Here is a 27,510-nt window from a genome sequence, read left to right on the forward strand (position 1 = left end):
GAAGTGTCTGTATTATAGCTGGAAAAAGGTTGTTGCTGTTTTTTTGCACTGGGCCTTTAAGGCTAGTCCTCCCCACCCACCGTTCCCACGTACCTGTAAGCAACATGCCTCAATCGCCGCCCTCGGCTGCCTCAGGAAGCAGATCCCATGTAACGTTTTTGAGAAATACTACAGTAAGAACTTCACCAATCAGTATTTGATGCCTTTTTTTTTGTGGAGTTGCAACAATGAGTCACACACAATGTCATTACAAAGTTCTCTCACAATTCAATTCAATTCAATTGAGCTTTATTTGTATAGCGCTTTTACAATGTAGATTGTGTCAAAGCAGCTTCACATAAATGGTCATAGTAACTGGATCAGGGTAGTTCAGTTTTTAGTGTTTAAGTTCAGTTCAGTTTAGCTCAGTTCAGTGTGGTTTGAAGTCATTACTGAGAGTTCAAACACTGAAGAGCAAATTCATCGATGAGTAGCTTTTCAGATCCTGAACCATGCAAGCCAGTGGCAACAGCGAAGAGGGAAAAAAACTTCACCAATAGGAGAGTGAAGAAAAAAAACCTTGAGAGGACCAGACTCAGTTCGGCACGACCATTTTCATTTCTCCGCTGGACAAAAGTCTTGTGCAGAGCTGCAGATATCAGCAGTGGAGGCTGGAAGCTGGCCTCAGCGAAGACTCGTCACACACACCCACATCCCACACAAACACACACACCCATAGCGTAGACACACACACACACATAGAGCAGACACACACACATAGCGCAGGCACACACATACACAGACACAGAGAGAAAAACAGCACATTAAGCTTTGCACTCGTTTTGCACGCATATATAACTATGATACAGGTTAATATCCACTGCTGTATGAATATCTGGTATGTTAATGTACAAAATAAACCCGATTTAACGTCCACAAACCAGGATTGAAGCGTCTTCTTTTATAATTGTTCTGACACGCGGCTGTGCTGAAGAAGTGAATCTGAAATGAATCGCTGTAATTCATTACACACGTGCACTGTTTTAAAACATTTTAAACTTGTGAAACTCACTCTTGATCATGTTTGATGATGATCCTAGCGAACTGAACAGACCTTTTATTCCCAGTTGCTTTGCGCACATCCACTCTTGTTGATATGATTATATGCGTTACTATGGAGACATGTTAATACGCGCAGCTGTCAATATTGCTGGGCGGGGGGACCGCACTCCTACGTCAAGTTGCGGTCGATTTGAAAACCACGCGAATTGGTCCACCGTTTTATGTTGTTAAATAAAAAATAAAAAGGCTGTGTGTGTTTATATTAGCCCAATATGACGGTCTATACACTATACTTACACACGTATCTGTCCAAACAGCTTTAAAAGTAGATTTTAAAGTAGATTTTTCACCATAGGTGCCCTTTAAAGTGACTTTAGAGTTGAATTTTCAACATCAAAAGTTGACAGCAGAGATCACCATCCCATAATGCAATTCACAACCATAAATAAACAGAAAACACTCATCGCAAAAATCCAAAAACTGTTAATTAACAGATATTTTTTTGCAGTGTATATGGTTTATTAAATCAACACAAAAAACAATACAATCATCGCACTTTGTATTGATGACATGCTTATAATTAACATCAAAAAGAGTCATAATAATCCTCAAATAATCATAATAATATCACCAATACAGTCTTATTAGTCACTCAAAGCGTCAATGAGTCATCACTCTTTTCAGATGGCTCTTATTCTTAAACTCTCAGATGAAGACTAAATAGAGTAATTTGGAATAATTAATATATTTAAAAAAATGCATATGCAAACATGTCAGATGATCCTGCTGGGTCAGTGAGGCTGCTTTACTTCCTCAGTCCTCGTTTACTTCTAGATCCTTTGGTACTATAAGGGAAAGAAACATCAATGTGTTATTAAAAAAATATTTTATGTATCAGTGCACAATAAATTCATTTTTCATGTTATTTTTTTATTAAAGTGTTATAAAATTCAGTGTTTAGCATAATTGAGTGAACCGGTTAGAGAAAAGGAATATGTTTTTTAATTATTTTTGTCTCTTTTCATTAAAGAAACTGCATTTGCTTTGCTTAAGGTGATATATTAACCAAACTTCTTGTCAGTGTTATACACCTTGCATACTAATTAAGCATTTTTGCAGAAGCAGAAGCTAGAATAAAAGCAGTTTTTATTTTTAAAAAACTTTTTAAGGTTAAAATTATTAGCTCCTTTAAGCTAATTTTTTTTCGATAGTCTACAGAACAAACCATTGTTACACAATAACTTGTCTAATTACCCTAACCTGCCTAGTTAACCTATATAACCTAGTTAAGCCTTTAAATGCCACTTTAAGCTGTATAGAAGTGTCTTGAACAATATCTACAGAATTTGTGGGAAAAATAAACAGGGGGGCTAATAATTCTGACCTCGACTGTAATTCTTGCATTGCATTGAGGATACCAGAATTGTGTGAATCGAATTTCTCATTTGTATCCAATAAATTACTAAGATTTTTGACATTAAAGAAAACCCTCTCCTGAACATGTTTTATTAACTGCACATGAAATTGGCTATATATTCCAACACACCACATTTTGATAATACTTTTTTTTTTAAATTAATTTCTCAGTGAATATAGGCAATGTATTTTGGTGCATTTAAACAAAACAGATTTATTAAGCAGATACATTTATTAAAATAATATTCTAGTCAGCAAACATATTTAGAAATTAAAAGATAATACAATTAAATTCAAGCAAAATATTACAAAAATAAATTACAAACAAAACAACATTTTTGTAATATTTTTGTTGCTCTTGATTTTTCCTCTTTTTTTATTTGTATTTAATAGTTTTCTATAACATGTAAATTTGGGTGTACTAGCTTTTGGACGTCATCTTAAGTTTTTTTTTTAAAAATAAGCTTATTGCTTATTATTATTATTTTTTTTTATTTGGCTTCAGTACTGACTGATCTAATGTAATTATAATATAGTATGGGTTCCTATTAAAATATGAATTTAAGATAGAGATTTGTGGGGGGGGGGGGGGTGTACTTATATAGGCTGAGCACTGTATCATTATATTATAAACACTGGAAATAAATATCTAGAAATGAAATTTTCGATATTTTGTGATTAATTTAAAAAAAATTCCAGATTTATTTATGCTTTTGAATTGCATTATGAGATCTTGATTTTCCTTACAACAACTTTTAACCATGAAAAGTAAAAAAAAGTGACTTTTATTAACATGTTTAATAGTTTAAAGTGATATATTGTGTGGGTTGGTGTTGTATATTATGCTACAAAAGTCTTGTATTAAACCGCTATCTACATTTCCTGTTATTTTACACATGTATATATCTATATTATTTCTTATACATTATATTATTTCAAACTACTAAAATGTCAATGAAAGTTACTTTGTTTAACTGTAAAGTTGAATTTTCAGTATCAAAAGTCAACAGAGTAGAGATCAACATCCCATAATACAATGCACAACCTTAAATAAACGGAAAACACTCATTACAAAATATGGAAACTTAATTAACAGATATATTTTACAGTGTGGCCTATTTTGCTTGCACCGTGCGTTCTCTTAGCTCATCGGTCAAAAAATAAACGTCAAAATTCTTCAGATGCTTTAACCTTAAGTCTTTTAGATCCATGTATATCAGGAATGTACCCCGACCTAAACTTTACACCAGTAAAGTAGCTGTTGTTTCTTTATTTACCGGTGTTAGGATTAGTCTTATCTTGCAGCAGGTGTGTTTTCAGCAGTAGCCAGTGAAGCTGAACCAAATCTCTTATTCTTTTAGCGCTTAAAGCAGGATTTCCCAGGAGCCCCGTGTCTGTCTGACTCTCGAAACTTCCCCGTAAACAGCTGCCGGATTCTCCTGCTGATCCCTGTGCGCCCTTCCTATGGCAAGCCATTTCATATTAAATCTACATGGACATACAGTCATTCATTCATTTTTCTTTGGCTTAGTCCTTTTGTTCTTTAGGGGTCACCACAGCGGAATGAACCGCCAACTTATCCAGCATATGTTTTACACAGTGGATGCCCTACCAGCTGCAACCCAGTACTGAGAAACATCCATACACACGCATTTACACTCAGAATAGAGTTCAATGAAAAATGTGACAAGGTAAAATGTAGTCTTAAGTACTAGCTATAAATGTGTACTAAAATATGTTGAATAGATACAGTACTAGTAGTCAATCAACTGATAACAACCCTTAGGAAAACTAATTCTGCTTTTGTGTATGTGTGTTACAAAACCATGATTAATTTGTGGTTACCATGATCATTGATTTGTAAAACCACATAATCAAGTTTGTAACCACAATTTACCCATGGTTTTGCAACACTAACAAGTACTAAGCAGGTCCCACTTTATATTAAGTGTCCTTAACTACTATGTACTTACATCAACAAATAAATACAATGTACTTACTGTGTTTATAATGCAATTGAGAACACTTGTGGTGCATTTAAGTTGGGATAGGGGTTGGGTTATGAACAGGTTTGGTGGCATGGGTAGGTTTAAGGGTGGGTTAAGGTGTAAGGGATGGTCAACAGTGTATTTACAAATGTAATTACAAAAGTTAATTACAGATGTATTTACATACATGTATGTAATCAAGCATAAGTACAAAGTAAATACATGTATTCACACAATAAGTACATTGTAACAAACTATTAATTAATGTGTAAGTACATATTAGTTAAGGCCACTTAATATAAAGTGGGACCAAAACGAACAAAACGGTTACATTTTTACTATAGTAAACCATTGTTATTTTCATAAGGAAATGACTTGATATCTATTTTGACCTAATGAGTAAGTGCTATTAACTAATAAATACTTGTAAAATAAACTTGTAATCTTTCTACAATAAGTATACTGTAGATGTATTATTAGTATCTAAAAAAATAAGTATGTGTGAATAATACATTTTACAAACTTGTATTTCATTATGATGATGTGTTTCCAACTTGAGCAGGATATTAAGTTGGAGGCCGGGTTTAACTTTTGCGCTCCACCTCTATTTAAGTGGAATCATATGGTTAGATTTTAATTCAATTTTACCAAAGAAAGTGTATTTTTCAACAGTGAACAGTGTTTTACAAAATAAAAGTAAATTCTTAGTGTTGCCAGACGTACGATAATTATCGTATTTGTACGATAATTTCGACCTCTGTACGATGTACGATCACTAATGAGAAAAATCCTATAATGTACGATAATTTCAGAATTTTATGGCATTTAAAAGTAACTTCATTGTAATCTTCGGGCTTCTTTACGTATTGATCTAGCTGCATCTTTTCTGTACTGTCTGTGAGGAGTAGTCGGAGTTAGGCACATTTTCTATCTCATCTTACGTTGCCTCTTCTCAGCCAATCAACGTGGAGAATGGCTCTCTCTCACGAGTTAACACTCCTGCTGCGCATGCCCGTGGTTAGGTCAGCAGTTTTCAGTTTGAAGTCAATCTTTTGAGCAATAATGTTAAAACAATCCGTGCTGTAAAGGAAGGTGAGAAGGACGGGAGTTTTCCCTTGATGTTCTCGTTTTTCCCCCATTCAAATACGTCTTGTGAACGTGTTTTTTTTTTCCAAAGTTAGTCTTATCAAAACAAAGCATGCACACCTTAGAGTGTCCACTGCTTTCAAGCCAACCAGCACTATTTTGCAGTCCATTATGGCATCCAATTTGTACGGAGAAATAAATCCCTCAACATCTGGCAATATGCAACATTCAATGACAGCAACTCAGAGGTGGAGTTTGAACCTTCCCACTAAGGTACCTAGTTTTTTTTAACGTATTGTGGTAATTTGCACGTTGTGTCAAAACGCTATGTGTCTAGATAATAACTGTATATTCTCAGTTTGACTCGTGTACGATAGTTTTCCTCCAAATACGATAATGTTGAGGTTCTGGTACGATACTTTGACATTTCCAATCTGGCAACACTGATTCTGCTAGGGCGTAGATTTGCTCTTGACATTGGCGGGAATGGGTAACCCCTGAATCAGGTCACACATCTTATTATTACACAAGGAAATTTCACCCGCTGTTTTGTCGCTGCTTGTATCTGAAGGCAACTACAGCCTCTCATGTGACAGCAGGGAAAGGCTCAGCCAATCCCAATGGTCATATGTATTTGGGGGTGGTGTGAAAGAAAGAAAGAAAGAAAGAAAAAAAGAAAGAAAGAAAGAAAACGCGATTAAACCCTTTCTGCATGTCTAGGTTAATATTGACAGCGCGATGATTTTGATGAATTAAATTATTGGTGGGGACATTTCAATAGTTGGTGGATCTTGGTGGGTACACATCCCTTCCGTCCATGCTAATCTACGCCCCTGAAATTCAGATTTCACCTGGACTTTAAAGGTGCCAAGAAGTGCTAGAAGTAGCTCCTCCCCTTTAAAAAAACAGCCAATAGCCTTTTGTTTCATCGCAGCTCTCTTAGTGAGAGTGGTTGACCTCAAGTGCATCAAATGAGAAGCAAATGAGTAGAAGAAGGGGCAGGGCAAGCCACTAGAGAGCATCTGATTGGTCCGAAGATTTTGAGTATGAGTTGACGTGAATAAAACTGTTGATCCATTTAGGCGGAAGTGACAAATTACAAGCTTTACATGTTTATATCAGTTTTATATCTCCTAGTTGCAAATTTTGTCATTGTTTTGGTGTGCACTAGCTTAAATATTATAAAACATATCAATACTGATACTTACATCTAACAAAATATGTTTTAATTTCATGAGACCTTTAAATGTTTAGACAGCTTTCCATACCCGTCCTAGTGCCAGTTCACAAAAGTATAGCTCTACATGCGGATTCCCTCAGGAAAAAAGGCAAATCATCTTGGAACAGACTTTACAGTATCATTAGCAGAGATGTAAACCTAGAAATCCCTTTGTTCGACACCTCGTCTTCCCACAGCGGAGAACACATTTAGCAGTTTAACTCCAGCCAGATTATTAGCCAGAACATTTGGGCAAGTCAGTGCAAATTCACCATGAGTCACGCATCTGGAGCATGAGTTTCACCAAAGGCTTTTGTTAAATCCGTCGAATGACTGGGCGTTCAGTGTGTTTGGAGCAGTTGGGTAAAGTTATGGTGATTGTTGTCTATAATTAAACTACCTGACTGACTTCCACATGGCTTAGTGCAGAGCAGCTGTGGCCTTACGAAACACTGATATTTAGCATTAAAATAGTGTGATACAGTATATATAGCTTTGTTACACTGAAAAAAAGTAAATAAGTGGATACAAACCATTGGTGCATGCCGGCCGATTATATATTTTACTGGAATTTAAATGTTATTTTGCAGTAGACACATTGATAAGTTGACTGACAAAATATACAGGTGGAGACAAAATTATTAGCCCCCCCCCCTATGGAAATGTATGTTCTTTTTCAAAAACTTCTCAGTGCTGTGAAGTTCACAGGATTTCCTATATTTTAGTAACAATATATTTACAGTAACAATATATACTCCAATATACGGTGGCCGAGAGAGCTTAATGCGCTGCAATTAAAGAAAGCACATACAATTACACATAAAACATAAAAAACACCAGCAAATAAAGAAACGATCTTCATCAATTTGCCACCACACGTGTTGCAAATTGCTCATGACACAAACAACTGAAGAAACAAGCAGCAAATTGGCCTTAAGATTTTCAAACATCCACGTAATATCCATGTAACACATTTGTCGGACGTCCCCTTGAAACATCCCCTTGATATTTGCAAATGTTAAAGGGTCACAAAACACCAAAACACATTTTTTGAGCTTTTGACAGTCGTATATGTGTCCCACACTGCTAAAAACACTATTAGGACACCTATATTTCACTAAAAAGTGTAAATTGGTTGTTTTTGCGTTATTTCAAGCAAATTCGTACTTTCTGTTTGAAACGAATTTTTGAAGCTGCGTCACGGTCATGACATAATAGCGTGTATTCCAGCGTGCAGACTGGGCGTCTGTGCCTGAGTGAGTCTTATTACGTCTTACAGTGTGATACATTAATGCATGAGTAAGGCTTGGTTCAAACCAATCAGCGCGCTCTATTGTGCAACTTCATTAATATTCATTTGTGTCACCGTGTTTACACCACAAAGACGCCACGTTGTGTTGGCAAAACAAGCGTGAAGTGTTGCTTTTATAGTTTGCTGCCGTTAAGTTTCGTTTTCATTTTCTCTCTGTGAGAGCTTATCTGGATCACGTGTGGATTAACAGTGTACGCAACGCTCGACAACAATAGCTTACATGTCTAAGGAGGATTATTGTTTACCTGAGAGCTGTTCTCATCTGCAAACGCTGAAATCTGGATTTGCTTGTAGTATTCTCTCCATAAAGACGCGGCTCTAGTTGCTGGTGATTGTCCTGTCTCTACAGATTTGGTAAGTGAGCGACCAGTGCTCTTTGTTTATTCAGTTTGCTCGTATCGAATTAAGTTAACTATTGCACTGAGTGCAAACATAGCACCGCATTTAGTGACCGGAATAACACACGCGGCTTTCTGACGCTACCTGCCGTGTGTATCTAAGTTTCGGGGAAATGCGGAGTTTTTTTTTCTCTCATTTGCCGTGCGGTATCAAACATTGCATGAAAAATACACGCTTAGAGCAGCGCCTCGAATCAAATACCTCGTTTGTCGCGAGGGGCATGAATGAATTCCCTGAATGAAAGAGCCAAACTGCAGTTAAAGTCCAACATTTATTAATTCAGCAAATAATTCGACTACAGATGTCCATGTAGGTTAAACACCATCGCTTTCTCCTGTCTCTCTGTGTGTGTGTGTGTGTGTGTGTGTGTGTGTGTGTGTGTGTGTGTGTGTGTGTGTGTGTGTGTGTGTATTTTGACTCTGAAACTCGCGCGTGCACAAATAGACACTCCCACACCATCCCACTTTAGTTCCTCCGACACTCCCCCCTAAACAGAGCTGGACACGCCCACTTTTCTGACTTTTTCGAAAGTAGAGGTGTGAAAACACCCTGCTGAAACGAGGGGGTTTCATGGCCCTTTAAGACCAATTTCATTCATTCATTCATTTTCTTGTCGGCTTAGTTTCTTTATTTATCCAGGGTTGCCACAGCGGAATTAACTGCCAACTTATCCAGCACGTTTTTACGCAGCGGATGCCCTTCCAGCTGCAACCCATTTCTGGGAAACATCCACACACACACACAGAATGCGTTTGCGTATGTATATATGCAAACTCCACACAGAAACACCAACTGAGCCGAGGTTCAAACCAGCGACCTTCTTGCTGTGAGGCGACAGCACTACCTACTGCGCCACTGCGTCGCCTGTTGAGATCAATTTGCTGCGCGTTTCTTCATTTGTTTGTGTTGTGACCGATTTGCAACACGTGTGTATGAAACACTGCTGAATCCCATGCATATTCTCTTTGTACATCTGAATTAACTTGCAATTGAGCGCAAAACCCCTCTCTGCCTCCTCCCCCTGTATAAATATGCTAATGACTCTACTTTGGCAAAACCAAACAAAACAGCAATGGCAAAAGCAAGCAAGAAGAGAAACTTCAAGGAATGTGAATTAGAGGTGCTCATATCGGAGGTAGACCAGAGAAAATGGTGTTATTTGGAAGTTTGTCCTCTGAAATTAATAACAAAACAAAAAAAAATAGACGCGATTAATGCAGTGGGGTTTGAACATCGCACTGTGAATGAATTAAAAAAAGAAATGGTCCAATGTAAAGGTGCAGGTTAAGAGGAGACCAGCGGCGCACCGTCAAAGTGTGGACCAAACAGGCGGGGGAACAGGGAATGCTGAACTAACACCCTTTGAGGAGAGAGTTGCCTCTATTGTGGGCGACTCTTTACAGTCTGGAGTAGTATCCGTGTCTTTGGGAGACACAGATGTATTAGAGGAACACTTTGTTAGGGCGGTATAGCAGCACCCCTCCGCTCTTATCAAGGCAGCGCCACCGGCATTTCAGCTGCCCAATCCGATTGTTAAGTGTGACGTCATGCAAAGCGGCTTCCGGGTCCAAGCGCTCTATTCAACTGAATGGGGAGATCCATGAAATGGTAATAATAAACTTTTACAAAGCGATTTAATACTTTCGAAAGTCACGATCGCACTATATATATATCCATGCCTAATATCCGATGGCCAGAAAGTAATTAATTGTTTAATAAATTGTTGAAATCTTCGTGTTTGTTATGCAGCAAGCCCAGAGATTGTTGTGTACACTATGACTTTATATAAAATTAACTTTAATGTGCGATATGAATAAAAAGTGATCATAAACGAATGATTTCTCCACTCAAGTGAATGGCGGCTTGGATGCGGAAACAGTATTACATACGTCCCAAACACGTCATCACTTAACAAGCGGATCGCCCGCTCTACAACTGACCGAGTGCGAGAATGGGCATCATTGTATCTGCGCTCTTGGTCAGTTTGTGGTTTGTTGAGGTGGGTTAACAGCCACGTCTTTAATGGATAACCGCACTCTCCTGATATGCAGTTAAATAACTACGCTCAATAAAATAATATAAAAAAAAAAATAAAAAACTTAGCTGGAATAACACACATAAGTACATCACTCATCAAGAAGCCACTCATCGTGCACCCTGCCACCTTGGAGCCTACTTGCTGTCTCTCTTTACAAATTTGACCCAACTCAGCACAGAGCTCCAAGAGGATAGCTCTTGGAAATCTGAAATGGCTAATAAGCCAGTCATCATCGTGGGCCAGAAAATCACTGTGATCTCTAAAAATGCGTTCCCTTCAGATTCGACCATTGACAATGTCCTCTAATAAGGCCAACACTGCCATTGCCATAGACTAAGGGTTGTATACATTTGCAAATGCTTTTATATGTTCTAAATAACATACTTGGTAAAAAAAAAAAAAATAGTTAATTAACCCATTTTATAAATTGTAAATGTGTTGTTGCGATACTTCGTAGTGTGTAATTTAACATAATTGCCTCTAGGAGTCACCAGTGGAAATTAAACAAAGATACACAAGAAATACACGTTCGCCAGACATGTAGTTGGCGCGGACGGACTAACATTCTCACGTTAATTGTTCACATTCTGTCGTTAATTGTTCAAATTCTCATGTTAATTCTTCAAGTTAATTGTTAGTAAATCCAATTGACCCTTCGCTAAGCCCCGCCCTCCTTAGTTTCTGTTGCTACGCCTGTCAAGCTTTCATGCCTGACAGCTTTTACAATGTGTATGCGCCGGTGTTAGACATTGCCAGGGATATGATTTTAGCGAACAGGAGGTATATCCGAGAAAGCCAGACAAAAAAGGACTGCAGTATGCATTACAGGGGTATATTCACAATATAATAGGCAACCGATTAGAGAATAATTCTCTTAAAATTGAAGCTAGCTTAGCCTAGCCGCCTCATACGCTGAACATTCAACAGCTTAGCTCATGCTCAGCAGGAGAGGTGACATTTAAAAATAATTTAATAATAACAAATAAAACCGAGATTTCTCTATTTTTAGCCAAAAAGCCTGATAGATTAATGTTGTGAAATGAAATATAGCGTTACTAACTGACAAGGAAACACGCATGGACAGAGCTTTTACATAACGTTAGTTCATTCATAGAAAGAACAGCCAGAAAGGGGAAGCTGATGGATTTGAGTCGAATATTAGCATCATTGACCCATAACAATGTACAGTAAGTTACCTATAACTGTGAGTATGTTTGTGTGCTCTTTATAAATGAATGAAAAACAGCTGCTGGGTGATCGCAAGTGCTCAGTTTGGATCATATCTCGGTTTTGTTCTGTTGATTTGTAATTTCAAATATTCATAACTAGGGATGTAACAATATTGTAAATACCGTCATACCGCAATAGTAATTTTTTTTAATATTACAGTAGGCGCATGACTCAATAAAACTATATTTCTGAGAAAAGTTTGCTTAGACGAATGAAGCGAACGGGAGGTAGCGGGAACTACAATTCCCATCAGCCTAGGCGTGGCCATCATCCTTTGCGGTCTGTTGTCACTACAGATCCAGTAATGCGGAAATGGAGTGTGCTGCTAGTAGCGGGGAAGAAAAAGAGCTGGAAATGATTGAACCTAAAGCGGGTTTTAAATAAGGATGTGTGGTAGCATTGTGATTTCTTTCTAAAAAGATACGAAAGAGGAGAAAAGGTGAAAGACAAAGAAAAAAACAGTATCCAGGCACTGCCAGACTGTGGTGAAATATAAGTCAGGGAATATAATCATGGGGACTGCAGAACACAGCACACTTGTTAGATTGATGCACACATTGACTTGTACCGCAAAGAGACCTCTATCTCACTCATGGTTTGTCCTCTCAAGTGGTGGAAAGACAAAGCACAGCGTTACCCACTGCTGTCAACCTTGGCTAAATCATATCTCTCTGTCCCAGAAACCTCAGTCCCAAATGAGAGGGGTTTTTTCTGTTGCAGGGGACATGCCCAGAGATCCCAGCTTTAACCAGATTATAGTTATATGATAATTTTCCTTAAAAAACCCATCTCTATCTAAGTGAGTGGGTGATTAAATGTTGAATGTGATGAGTTTTCAACTATTTTTTTTATATGGTTTAATAGTTTTTTGTAATTAAAATTGAAAAATTGAAGTTCCTGTTTCGAAACTTACAGATAGATGGCTAATTTGTATGTCATTAATATGTTCAGCGCTAAGGTAAATAAACACTTTTGGCACTTTTTTGAGTCTTTTCATTAGTTTTGTTTCTCCTGTAAATTATTCAATAAATACCATACTGTGCCATTCATGCTGAGGTATTATCGTACCGTGAAATTCTGATACCGTTACATCCCAATTCGTTACTTGAAATAGATGAAAATATGAAGTTCAGTAAAGTTCGCAACAGATTCTCAGATTTGTATTATCTAGTTCAATAACTCATGTCATTATAACCTATTCGCTATTAGTATGACTAAGTTACTAACGTTATGGCGAAGGCTTAAACGGAGCAGTGCTCATAATATCGAGGGAAAAAAAGAAAAAGACCGATGTGGAACATAACCTGCTTTGTATTTTTGCAGGAAACAGTTTAGATCTGTTTAGGGTAAGAGGTGTGAGTTATTGCCGTCTGTCTATTACTGAATGTATCTGGAATATCAAAACAAAATCAACTTAGCTCCGCTCCTTTAGCGCCCGTCACACAGCTTGATTCAGGCTGGCATTTTTCCTCTAGGGTTTTTGGTTTTGACAAGGGAAAAAATTCCACTATCCTGTCCAAACTTTAAGGATGCTGGGTATCAGATTTGCACAATCCATATGCACTCGATCGAAAGCTTAACAGAGCGCAGAGCTACAGTTGCTAAGCCACGGTTGGTGGGTGCCGGTTTTTGGGTGTGGCTTAGCGAAGGGTCAATTGTGAGCTTGAGCTTGATTAATGAGGCCCCAGATTATTACCATAATGATCAAATAATTTTATTCATTTATTCATTTATTCATTTATTCATTTATTCATTTATTCATTTATTCATTTATTCATTTATTTATTTATTTATTATTTATTTATTGCATGCACAAAATCCTAACTGTCTGTTTTTGCATTTTCATTCTTACGCTCTTTCACAATCCAGTCAAAGGTCATCCACAACAAAGCAGCCACTGTTATTTCGCACATAAAAGCTCTGGAAACATGATGCTATGCTTGATTAGCCTAGCGGGATTAAGCGTCTTAGCTGGGTCTTTATCTGAAGGCTCAGAGGTCAGTGTGTTATTTCAGAACTTGTGCTCATCCCTGTTCATCTCAGCTCAAGTTAACATGTTTACTGTTCAGAGTGTGCTTGACATTTGAGATTTAAGAGCTAAACAGGTTTTGGTCTGCGCTCATAGTCGAAACTGCACCAAATACTACTCTGAATTCAGATTCTGCATTGATTTAAAACGTCTCATAAATTCAATTCAAATTCAAAATTTAATTAATCAAACAACCTCGGCATTGACAGCAAATGTGCTTCACTATTTGAGATGTAATTTATTAAAGTATTGCACTGACTTTAAGTTAAATATATTCGTCCAAATGTAGACTGCAGGTTAAAAGTCTGGGGTAAGCAAAATTACCATAAATTTAATCAATTTTAATGAAAAACTAATTCTGTTATTCAGCAAGGATGCATTAAATTGATCAAAAGTGACAGTAAAGACACAAAAAATATTATATAGTCACAAAAATATTCAAATGATCCTTAATAATACATTTCTTTAAAGTTATTTCTGAAGGATCCTGTGACTCCTGTGATCCTGTGTGAGGAATATAGGTAATAATGCTAAATTGTAATTTGTTTTTACTTAATATTTGATCAAATAAATGCATTGCTACTAAACAGACTTTTTAACAGTTTATTAATGTATTATTATTATTATTATTATTATTATTATTATTATTATTATTATTATTATTATTATTATTATTATCCATTAACTACTACTACTACTTAATAATAATAATAATAATAATAATAATAATTCTTATTATTAATATTATAATTATTTTATTATGATTATTGTTATTCACATAAACATTGTTATAGTTATTTTTAAACAATCATTACATTTTTAATAATAATTATGAAAAACACATACTGATTACTTTATTAAGCTACTATATTAATGAATGCCTACTAAACAGAGATGTTTATTAATTGATAAAATAAAATAAAAAATAATAAAAAATAATATTAATAATAAGAAGAACAATTACTACTACTACTACTACTAATATTTATAATAATTATAATAGTAATAAAAATATGTTTTAATAATAATATTGTTATTTAAATAAATACTGTTAGAATAAAATTATCACTAATAATTACATTATTAATAATACATATTGATTACTTTATTAAGTTAGTAATGTATTAATTATGCCTATATTCTTGCATGACCACTAAACAGAAAAAGATGTTTGCATACAAGGCAAACAATTCAAACAGTAAAAACAGTCAAAAAATAAAATAAATAAAAAGACCACAAAAAATATGAATGATTCAATACAATTGGAAGAAAAAAATTACAAAAATAATCAATCTAAGTTAAAAGCAACGGTAAAAAGGTGAGTCTTAAGAAGTTTCTTAAAACAATCCAGAGAAACAGCATTCCTGATGCTGGGTAGGCCATTCCATAGCTTAGGGGCCCTGTACGAAAAAGCATGACCACCCATAGTCTTCAGTTTACAGCATGGCTGATACAGCAAGATTGCAGATGAGGAACGAAGACTACGGGTGGGAGTGGCCAGAGTAACCAGGTCACAAATGTAGTTAGGTGCTAGCCCATGCTAGTATGTTAAAATCAATCTTAAAATCAATCAGTCTTAAAATCAATACGTAATTTAACAGGAAGCCAGTGAAGTTGCTAAAGTACATTAATAATAATAATAATAATAATAATAATAATAATAATAATAATAATAATAATAATAATAATAATAATTTTATTATTATTATTATTATTATTGTTGTTGTTGTTATTTATATAGATAATGTTATAATTAAATCATCACTAATAATTCCATTATAAATAATATGTATCTATTTTTCATTACATTATAAATGCACATTTCACATAAATTACAAAGAAATTATGATGGATATTCAGTAATATATGACAAAATGAACAGATCATGTGAAGAAAAAATAATGATGAAAATATTTGCCGCTTTCTTTGATGATAATGCCTCATGATTTTGTTTTATGATAATGCATCATGATTTGACACCATGCAGCTTACTTCTTCTGATGGTCGCTGACTCGATTCCTCAAGACGGTGATCTACGAGACACAAAACCGCACCAATGAATCAATGTGTGTGAATCACTGCTGTATTACTCTGTTTCCTTCTCATGTCAATCAGGCTGTGTGTGTGTGTGTTTGTTTGTGTGCCTGTGTGTGCGTGTGTGTGTGTGTGTGTGTGTGCGCGCACATGGGAACCGGCCCGTGTGATTGTTCTGCCAGCTCTGATCTGGGTGTGTCTGCATGTGTGTGTGTAATTGATAGTTGTATGACATCTCATAAAAGTCCTCTCCTTGTGTTGTGCCTCTGTACTGCACCGTCCTGTTCTGCTGAGGCCATTAATCTGCATTTTATGGATTTGGAAAGCTCACCTCGTATTTCTGGCTCATGTATTTGTAGTGCATCTCAAACTTCTCGGCCTCCAGCTGCCGCATCTTCTTCCAGAGCTCATTTGCCGTTTCTCTGTATTAAAGGGACAGTTCACACCAATATTAAAATCTACTTCGCTATTAACTCACCTTCAAGTTATAAACTACACTCAAACAAATATACAGTCAAAGTCAGAATTATTAGCCTCCCTTTGATTTTTTTTCTTTTTTAAATATTTGCCAAATGATGTTTAACGGAGCAAGGAAATTTTCACAGTATGTCTGATAATGTCTTTTCTTCTGTAGAAAGTTTTATTTGTTTTATTTCGGCTAAAATAAAAACAGTTTTTAATAATAATAATAAAAAAACATTTCAAGGTCAATATTATTAGCCCCTTTAAGCTATATTTCTTTTGATAGTCTCCAGAACAAACCATCGTTATACAATGACTTGCCTAACTATCCTAACCTGCCTAACCTAATTACCCTAGTTAAGCCTTTAAATGTCACTTTAAGCTGTAGAGAAGTGTCTTGAAAAATATCTAGTCAAATATTATTTACTGTCATTATGGCAACGATAAAAGAAATCACTTATTATGAGTTATTAAAACTATTATGTTTAGAAATGTGTCAAAAAATGGGGGGAAATAAACAGGGGGGGGGGGGTAATAATTCTTACTTCAGCTGTATGTTTTGCTGTTTGTTCAAATTACTTATTTAAAATGAGCTGAAACAACACAATTGTTGAAATTTGTTTGGGACGACTTAATTGTTTTGTGTTCAGTCCACTTAGATTTTATTAAATTTTAAGTTAACCTAATTGATTTGTGTTGGGACAACATGATTGAATTGTGTGAAACTCTGCGTTTTTTCATTGTGCATGATACTGGAATAATATGTGATGAGTTGATGAGTATTTTGATAACGATATGTCTTGCAATGTAATATTTCCCTAGAAAAATGCTAATTTTATTAGCTAAGTTTTTAAATAATTCATTTATGTAGTAATATTATGTCAAACTGTAAAACATGTTTTTCAGATCTAATTCATTTTAATTCAGACTAAAAAACTGTCAAGGTGCAAACATATAGGGCTCTATGTTAATGATCTAGACACAAAGTCTAAAGCATTGAGGGCGTGTCTGAATCCACTTTTGCTATTAAATGGAAAAATACTCCCTGCACCAGTGCATGGTTTAACAGGGTTGTGCTTATTCTTGTAATGTGTTCTGGGTGTGTTTTTAAGCATAATGTGCATTAAACCAATCAGAGTCTCATCTCTCATTTCCTTTAAGAGTCAGTTGTGTCGTGCCATGGCACATTTGCTTTTTACATGGCGGACTTTGTTAGTGGAAAAATTAAACGCTTCACTAGTGAAACAGAGCATCTGCAGCGCAAGGATAAAGAACAAGCCTCCTTCATTCTGCCTATTTACTTTCTCTTTACTTTGATTTTACTCTTTAGTCCTTAAAACTAATATAAATATGCATATAATAAATAATACTGCTAATAATAATAACATTATACTAATGCAAATTGTCATTTTTTAACTGAAAAAAGCCCCCTAAGGTGAAGAAGGTGTGGAGGCAGGGGTTTTTATATTTATGTAGAAAATAATATTTTTTGTAACATTTTAATCCTCAAATTGTAATATGCAAATATATTTTTGTGTTGCTGCACATCCTTTGTGTCTTAAGCAATGTGTAAGCGTTTGGACCTGTATAGGAGAATAACTAATGCACTCTGCACTGGACTTTAGACTAGCTTTTTGTCGTTTAGTGTGTGGTACATTTCAGTTCGTCAAAATAGCAAAGGGCCAACAATGCGTCTGAACACATCTTCTCAGACGGCACACTCATGATTCCACAAAGTAGCGCAAATGGATGCTATTTAAACAGCGTGGTCCAAAACGGGAAAATTACTGATGGAAAACCATCATTTTCTATCATTTTAAAAGCCTTTTTTGGCCATTAAAGCTTGGCTATTTAAAAAGTAAAACATTTGAATTTTGTAGCTTTGGTGTTGCTGGCTTTTTGTATGAACGTTTTGCACTTCAAATATAAATAAGCAACCAATTCATAAAATAAATGTTATTTGTCACACTCGTCTGCGATACGTATATTGCATACTATTATCGCGATAATAATTTTATGATAAATTGTGCAGCCCTATTATAAACCCTCATGAGTTTCTTTCATTTGTTGAACACTAAAGAAGATATTTTGAAGAAAGCTAAAAACCTGTAACTACTGACTTCCATAGTAGGAAGAACTACAGAAGTCAATGGTTAAGTTTTTTTTTTCATTCATTCATTTAGTGAAGTTTATTTATAAACTAATTTTGAGAGGATCATGTGCTTATGATTTACACGTCTGGCCATGAGTCTAATGTACGAACCACAAATCAGACGATTCCTAACCAAGAATAAATAACCAAGCATCTTATCTTCGTCTTGAAGAATCCCCCCTTCCACCCCCTCTCCTTCTCTTTTCTCTACAGGGCAGCACTGAGGCCCAGTGGCTAGCGCTGTTGCCTCGAAGCACGAATGCCTCCAGCTTGGGCCTCTACCCAGCCGGACAACATTTACGTGTGGAAATTCATGTTCTCCCCATGCTTGCATGGGTTTTTGCCTGGGTCCTCCGGTTTCCTCCCATAGTCCAAAACTCATGAGACTTAAGTGAATTGATTAAACCAACTCAGCACCATATTCAGTTCCACCAGCAACACACCACCTTAGCAATCCTTAAGCAGCAGGAGAGGGGGGGTTCTCGAGATCTACCTAAGTTCAAACACCCCTCTCGCCCTGCAACGGGAGGGAGCCCCGGGCTTGAGGATCTCATGAGCTCAGGGCTCTCTCCCGGGACAGCATGCCAAACTAGCTTAATACCAATCATCAGCTAATTGTGAACTCTTGACTTGTACATACACTACGACCAATTTAGCTTATTCATGTGTTATGTGTTTGAACTGTGGGGGAAACCGGAGCATCATGAGGAAACCCACGCCAACACAGGGAAAACATGCAAACTCCACACAGAAATGACAACTGACCTAGCTGGGATTTGAATCAGCGATCTTCTTGCTGTGAGGCAGTAGTGCTACCCACTGCGCCACCGTGCTGTCCTGGTTACAGGTTTTCAGCATTCTTCAAAATATCTTCTTTTGTGTTAAGCAGAAGAAATAAACTCAGACATGTTTTGCACAAGTGAAAAGGACATTAAATGATGACAGAATTTCCCTTTTAATGTGAAATATGCCTTTAAAACCCGATTAACCAGTCTGTGAGTGTGAGGCAACAGCAATGTTCAAGCTATGTCTCAGGTGTGTTTTGATAACTCTTTCACCTCAGCTTGTCCGCGCCGATGTTCTCGATGTTCAACTCCTTGCGGCGTTCGCTCAGGATTGTTTTTTTCTTCTCTCTCTCAGTTTGTTTCTTGGGCCCGCCCCTTTTTTCTGTCTGTCAATCAAAAGCAAAACAATAAACAATAAGCGAGGTCTGCTGGCGACCTTTTGACCTCTGACCTGTGAGCTGTCTTACCCTCTGCATGTATCCGGTGTATTGGAAGCTTGTGAGAACCTTCTTCTTCTTTGCATCATCGTCCGCCTTCCTCTTGGCCTCCTCTTCCTCTTTTCGAGCCTTTTCCTCCTGAAAAATGGAAAATAATAAAGAAAAAAATATGTTCCTAACAATGAGTGATACATTTTACAACCAGGAAGGAAAGTATTATTATAAATTATAAAAATAGATATTTTTTATTATACATGATTATATATATATATATATATATATATATATATATATATATATAAGATGCAAAAACCTCTAAATGCTTTCTAAAATTTTCTTCTAAAATTTTCATCAGGCTCCTGTGGGTGGGTTCAGTAATTTTAATTTTACAGCAGAGGATAAGTATTTTTCATGGTCTTTAAAGTAAAATAACAATAAAATGTTAATTTTCAATTTTCAGACGGCACAGAGGTTTTTGAATCTGAACTCTTCATATATATATATATATATATATATATATATATATATATATATATATATATATATATATATATATATATATATATATATATACAGTTGAAGTTTAGCCCTCCTGAATTATTACACCCCTGTTTATTTTTTCTCTAATTTTTGTTTAACGGAAAGAAAATTTTTTCAACACTTTTCTAAACATAATAGTTTTAATAACTCATTTATAATAATTAATTTATTTTATGTTTGCCATGATGACAATAAATAATATTAGACTGGATATTTTTCAAGACACTTCTATACAGCTTAAAGTGACATTTAAAGGCTTAACTAGGTTAATTAGGTTAACTAGGCAGGTTAGGGTAATTAGGCAAGTTATTGTATGCCGATGGGTTATTCTGTAGACTATCAGGAAAAAAAATTAGCTTAAAGGGGCTAATAATTTTGTCCTTAAAATGTTGTTTAAAAATGTATATCTGCTTTTATTCTAGCCGAAATAAAACAAAAAAGACTTTCTCCAGAAGAAAAAAAAATTGTCAGACATACTGTGAAAATGTCCTTGCTCTGTTAAACATCATTTGGGAAATATTTGAAAAAGAAAAAAAAAAATTAAAGGGGGGCTAATAATTCTGACTTCATACTAAGCCAAATCTGAAGCTAATCTAACAAAATTACTTACGATAACGGTCCAAAAACTAGTACAGCCAAATTTATGTTAAAGAAAAATATTAAAAACAAATAAAAAAGAGAAAAAAATCAAGAGAAGAAAAAAATTTAAATAAATATTTAAATAATTTTTGTAGGTTGCAATTTAAAAAGTTTTTCGCAATATTTTGCTTGAATTTTGATGTATTTTCTTTCAATTTCTAAATATGTTTGGTGACTAAAGTATTATTTTGATAAATATATCTGCTTAATAAATCTGTTTTGTTTAAATGCACCAAAATGCATTGCCTATACTCACTGAGAAATGGATAAAATATTCATTTTCAAAATGGGGTGTGCTTATTTATGTGTATATATATATATATATATATATATATATATATATATATATATATATATGAGAGTTTAGATTATAAAACCTCTAAATGCTGTCTGAAATTTTCCTCTAAAATAAGCATTTTAATTTATTAATAATATCACTTTTATGGCAAGGAATTAGTCATTTTTCTTTTCATTAAAGTAAAATATCTCAACATAAACAAAGGAAGCTGAGAAAAATGTTGATTTTCGATGACATATATATATATATACACACACACACACGCACGCACGCATGCACGCACACATATGAAGAGTTCTTAGCTCAAAAACTATCTTTGCCCTTATTTTGTTTGGCATTATCATAATGTGCACATTAAAATTAATTACACAGGTTAATCACTAGAAGTACTTTATTTCTCCCTGTTTTTCTATGTTATGTATTTTGTAACGTATTTCTCATGAGTGACTCACAGCCAGTTTGTTCTGCCGCTCTCGGTCTCTCTCTGTGCGGATGCGCTGCTGTTCTGCTCGCTCTGACCTGCGGTTTTCCTGATCAACACAACAGACAACAGATGCAGACCATCAGTTCAAATCATAAGAGCATTATCGAATTCAGCATGAGTCAATTATTGACTTACACTCAGTTTGATGCACTTATGCTTTCAGTCAAAACCCACATGAACAAATTCTGTAATAATTTATAGTCAATAATAGTTCAATTCAATTCAGCTTTATTTGTATAGCGCTTTTACAATGTAGATTGTGTCAAAGCAGCTTCACATAAATGGTCATAGTAACTGGAACAGTGTGGTTCAGGTTTTAGTGTTTAAGTTCAGTTCAGTTCAGTTTAGCTCAGTTCAGTGTGATTTAATCATTACTGAGAGTTCAAACACTGAAGAGCCAATTCATCGATGCGTAGCTCTACCAATCCTGAACCATGCGAGGCAGTGGCGACAGCGGAGAGGGAAAAAAAACTTCACCTGATAATAGTGTTTTTAGACTGTATATTTTATAACACTCAAAAAAAAGATTTTTGCTGCTAGTTTAAACTACTTACAGGTATTTAAACAGCACATTGAACAACTCAATTATTAAGCTTTTTGGGGACGACTGAATTGTTTAATGTTCATTTAAGCTACAGTTTCAGCATCATTACTTTTTATTGTCTAGTGATGCTTCAGCATTCATTATAATATGATTTTTATTTTTTGATTAATTACAGGTAGCATGTCTCTAAAACTAGCCCTGCTGGAATGAGCGTTAAGTTTCCATACTGGTTGCAGCTGGTTTAACTGGTGGACCAGTACAGTCCTGATGTTTACCAACAAATTTGGCCATCTAGCATGTTTATCTTCACAACAACGGCATTTCAACAAGAATTAATTTACTTATTATAAATTTAGGCGAGATGCTGCAGACAAATGCATGAAAAACAATGTCATGCACCTGTTCTGAAACTTTAGGCTTTTTTCAAAGTGTTTGCTCTTATTGAATACACTTTAAAGTGTTTGTTTTGATGCATTTGATTAATTAAGATAAGGTAACTGTAATTAATAATTATCTATTTATTGTTGTGATCATAGATGTTTTTATATTTTTCATAAAGCTAAAAAAATATTGCAATTAAGAAGATTGTTTTTAAATTAAATGTGTGATTTAATTGTTTCAAACAGCACTACTGAAGAATATTTGGGGGAACAGGCATTGATTTTTATGGTATTTTTATGGTAATATCTAGAAGGGATACAACTTGTGGAGGGGATACAGCTATTGAGTGCTTGTGTCTGAGACTGCATGTCTGAGATTACACATGCAAGTCTGCAGCCAGATTCTGTTGGAGTGTGAGTGTGACAGAGGGAGCCTCACAATGCGCTGTGTGAGGTTGATCAGCTCCTCTTCCTCTTTCTTCCTTTTCTCAAAATGAGCCTCAATGAGAGTCTGCAGCTCCGTCAGGTCTTTCTCCATACGCTTGCGGTGAATATCCTGAGGATACGCTTTTATGAGTAATTAAGTAATGCTGGTAATGTGCAGCACTGTAAAAACTACTCAAAGCATATGTTTTATGGCGGTGCAGGCCGTATAACATGGATAGTTTAGTAACTGGAGGTGTGGAGTGATTTATGGCCATGACAGTAAACATGTTAGAATTGCGAAAGCATTTGTAGCTTATAGTTGATGACAAGGAGGAAACATGCAAAGCATACAGTAACAGCAGTAGAAAGTAAATTACAAAGTAAATGAAGTGTAAGTATACTATTAAATATGATACATAAAATTATATTAAATTAATCTATCCCCAATATTATGTAAATAATATAAAAATAATATAAAATGCTCAAATACATTTCTTTCTTTAAGTCCAGCTATTAAATTAAATCAAATTAAATCATAATTTAATTTAATTTAATTTAATTTAATTTAATTTAATTTAATAAATTAAATTTAATAAATTAAATTAAATTAAATTAAATTAAATTAAATTAAATTAAATTAAATTAATTTAAATTAAATTAAATTAAATTAAATTAAATTAAATTAAATTAAATTAAATTAAATTAAATTAAATTAAATTAAATTAAATTAAATTAAATCCAACATATGTTTTACGCAGCAGATGCTCTTCCAGCTGCAACTCATCCCTGGGAAACATCCACACACACTCACTCACACTTATGCACTACAGAAAATTTAGCTTGTACCGCATGTCTTTGCACTGTGTGGAAACTGGAGCATCGGGAGGAAACGCACGCGAACGCAGGGAGAACATGCAAACTGTGAGGTATATTTTATTTTTTAATTTAATTTAATTTAATTTAATTTAATTTAATTTAATTTAATTTAATTTAATTTAATTTAATTTAATTTAATTTAATTTAATTTTATTTTATTTAATTTTATTTAATTGAATGTAATCTAATTTTAGTTTATTATTTTATTTATTTAATTTAATTTTATTTTATTCTGTTTTATTTAGTTTTTATAATTTTTTATTTGATTAAATATTACATAATTTATTTTTATTTTAATTTTATAAAAAAATTATTCAATTTAATGAATGAACAAACAAACAAACAAACAAACAAACACAAAATGATGCAATAAACTCACATCAAAATCAACTTTCTCTCCATCAGGAATTTTGGGAGGCACATGAGGTGGCAAAAAGGTTCTTATAACCAACAACAATGCATTAGTTCGTAATTCATTGTAATGGTCTTATATGGATTTGTCATTTGATATTAATAAATTTCACTCACTTGTGCTTTGGTTTTGTTTCTTCTTTCAGTTCATTTGGCGTCAGGGGAAAAAAAAATTTCACAATTGATTTCACAATCACTCAGATACAATCAGATGTCAGGTGTTGCTGTTTCTTTAAATGGGGTCAAAGGTCATCAATGTTTAACCAGTTTTTATCAATAGGTCTGATAGAGATCATGTCTACCTTCCTCTCCTGGTTCTTCCACAGCGTCTGAATCACAAAACAACAAAGATGATGAAAATGAAGAAAGAAAGACTGGTCTGGTATCAGAAACAACAATCTCAACTAAAAGGTATTTGGTCTTTGCTTCAGGAAAATCCGGGTTTTGTTCAGGTTAAGGTGTTTGATGAATGTTGTCCATAAGTAAGACAGTAGTTTGACTTCATCCCAAGTGTGTCTCGTCTGGTATAATGATTGATAATTATTGGGTGTTGTTTGTTATATTATTCTTCTGTTTTTTCTTTTGTGGACTGGGTGTTTGTTTCCCAGCGGCTTCTACAAGCCCTTCTAAACGGCAGGATTTGCAAAAAAACAAATGATGATTGTTTTAAAGTCGGTCTTTTGAATCACCAGACATGATTTGGGAACATTACGAAGAATTATTCACTCTATAATTACAGCACTGAGAACGATTGACTTTGAAGGATTTGAAACTTAATTTATTAATGAATTTAAAGTGGGAAGACTGAAAGAGTATTTGTTTTAAAGCATATTCATGTAATGTGTACTTTATTTACAGCTTCAATAAATATGTTTTATAACTTATAAACAGTATAGGTAAGGTGAGAGTATAAGTAACTGTAAATGATTATTTATAGGGATGTCCAAATCAGATCACGTGATTGGAAATCAGCCCAATCACGTTGTTTCAGACTCAATCGGACATTACCTCCCAATCAGGACTCAAATATATATGTATATTATGTATGTTCTCATTATTTTTAAACACATCTATAGTTATGCGGTAGCACAGAGTTAGACCTCTTTCTTGACTTCACACATAAGTAGCAACATGTGCGGCATGACATCACTTTGCTGCAGAGACGCTATTAGTTAAATGCCGACAAAGTAGAACACGGAAGCAGCTTGAAGCGGAAAGAGCAAGTATGTCTGTGGTCTGGAGGTATTATAAAATTGATGACCACAACATTGCCAAAGCAAACTGTGAGATATGTAAACGTGGTATTTCCTGTTGGGTGTTTTAATTTGAGGTGCTTTTGTTTTTATATTATATTTTTTTATATATTTTAGGTTCAAAAGTGAAGAATTGATGTTATTTATTATTTGATTGTTCAAAGTACCTCACAAAAGTGCTTTGTTAACTGAGTTGTTGAATGGTAAAATAAGACGAATTAAATAAAAAATAAGGAGCATCCTTGATCTGTTTCTGCACTCTTCTTTACTATTTTGTTGATGGTTTATAGAAGTTTCGGATCGGGTATTGGTAGATACTTAAAATCAAATGACTTGAGGGCAAAAAACCCTGATCGGGACATCCCTATTCAGGGTTCAACGCTAAGGATTTTTTGTACTGGTCCGATCGGGCAAGTGGTTTAGATTTTTACTTGCCCTGCCAAAATTTTCACTGGCCCCACCCAAAAAAAGGGAAGTTAACCACATATTTTAAATAATGTGTCAAAAATAAAGTCTGTAAGTCTAGAATTTCAATACTTAAAAAACAATTGTAAATCTAAGTGTTATGCAAACAAAAAGAGTAGTATGGAAAATGCGGAGGCATTTTATTGCAGTTTGAAATTATTTAACAAAAGGTGGCTGACTTGTCAAACTGACGCCAAACATTGCATAACATCACTTCATTTTTATTTTGTCGTGTTGTTTCCACGTAAATGTCTACTTCCAACACGTTAGAGACAGACATTTTCGTTTAGCCTTTTAATTTGGTGTTGCCGCCTTGTTACTGTTTCTACGCTGTACTGGTTGTTACCAGGTTACAAAAAAAAAAAAAAATAGCATGGTCAAATCAATCAGATAAGACGAATCAGAAAGCAATATGTTGTTTACGACATTATAGAGTAGGTCGCATTTAAAGATTTAAAAGCACAAACAAAAAAATGTACGCAATTGACAAATAGTCACTGACAAATTAAATGTTAGTGACAAGGCAGCACTGTCCCAATCGGGCCAGTAATGATCCGGTCTACTGTCCCAAGTGTCTCTCACGCTGGCCCTGGGCCACCGGGCAGTCCTTATTGTTGAGCCCTGCTATTTATTAATATTTATTATTGTAATAATATATTGTATTTATATACCACGTTCATATTCTAAATCAAATCGTAAATATTATAAAAAATAATAAAGAAATAACTATGTTTTTCCTTGGTATAACTTCGACTATTAAGCATTATTTTGGATTTCACTAATGAGGCCATAAATGAATGCATATATTTAGTGATTAAGTCAAAATATATTAAGTATATAAATAAATATATTCAATTATTCATTCATTTATTCTCCTTCGGCTTAGTCCCTCAGGGGTCGCCACAGCGGAATGAACCGCCAACTTATTCAGCATATGTTTTACACAGCTGATGCAATTCCAGCTGCAACCCAGTACTTTGAAACATCCTTACACACTCATTCACACACGTACACTACGGCCTATTAAATTGATCTAATTCATCTATAGCGCATGTGTTTGGACTGTGGGGGAAGCAACCAGATAAACCCACGCCAACACAAGGAAAACATACAAACTCCCGCGGAAATGCCAACTGACACAGCCGAGGCGTGAACCAGCGAACATTCTTGCTGTGAGGTGACAGAGCTAACCACTGGGCAACCGTATCGCCATAATAAAATGATTATAGATATGTTAAACTATGTGAAGAAACAATGATTTCAGCTTATTTAACTTCATAATGTCCTGATTAATTGAATTTATTAATCTATTTTAGTTGCTATTTTGGACATTTCTAAATTGTTTATGCACCATATTTGTTAATGCAAAAAAAAAAGCAGTTTGTTTTTCATTTGGGACACTTATATTTATTTTATGGCTTGTATTTATTCATTATGGCAAAAGTAATTGATTATTAGTTTAGCTTTAGCCAAAGCATCAGCACAAAAGCAGCAGCTCTACCTTCCTCCTCCTCCTCCTCCTCCTGAAGCTCATCTGGTGAAGCAGAAGCAGAAGCATGAGGAGAA

The 27,510-nt window shown here is 34.8% G+C and overlaps 1 protein-coding gene across 2 annotated transcripts; it reads right to left on the minus strand.

The window, feature by feature from the left end:
• Nucleotides 1-1,538: 1,538 nt before the first annotated feature.
• tnnt2b (troponin T type 2b (cardiac)) lies at nt 1,539-27,510 on the minus strand. 2 transcript variants are annotated; one of them, XM_068222070.2, is made up of 11 exons: nt 27,446-27,510; nt 24,529-24,555; nt 24,344-24,362; nt 24,195-24,255; nt 22,953-23,069; nt 21,558-21,635; nt 19,659-19,766; nt 19,465-19,577; nt 16,124-16,214; nt 15,751-15,791; nt 1,539-1,886 (listed from the first exon to the last, which is right to left on the minus strand). In XM_068222070.2, exons 5-11 carry the CDS (start codon nt 23,049-23,051, stop codon nt 1,847-1,849), a joined length of 570 nt encoding a protein of 189 aa, XP_068078171.1. In that variant the 5' UTR covers nt 23,052-23,069; nt 24,195-24,255; nt 24,344-24,362; nt 24,529-24,555; nt 27,446-27,510; the 3' UTR covers nt 1,539-1,846. The 2 variants fall into 2 exon arrangements, with proteins under 2 accessions (XP_068078171.1, XP_068078170.1); XM_068222069.2 differs by having other exon boundaries at nt 24,344-24,365.

The sequence above is a fragment of the Danio rerio genome, chromosome 6, assembly GCF_049306965.1.
Source record: "Danio rerio strain Tuebingen ecotype United States chromosome 6, GRCz12tu, whole genome shotgun sequence".
NCBI classification, from domain to species: Eukaryota; Metazoa; Chordata; class Actinopteri; order Cypriniformes; family Danionidae; genus Danio; species Danio rerio.

Bases quoted from the DNA above. Each gene is read 5' to 3' on its own strand.
- tnnt2b (XM_068222070.2), bottom strand. From the start codon at position 23,051: ATGGAGAAAGACCTGACGGAGCTGCAGACTCTCATTGAGGCTCATTTT. The intron at 19,578-19,658 runs GTAAGACAGCTC...TTTGATTGACAG, and splicing joins ACACCGGATACATGCAGAGG to ACAGAAAAAAGGGGCGGGCC. The intron at 16,215-19,464 runs GTGAAAGAGTTA...CCTTTAATACAG, and splicing joins ATCGGCGCGGACAAGCTGAG to AGAAACGGCAAATGAGCTCT.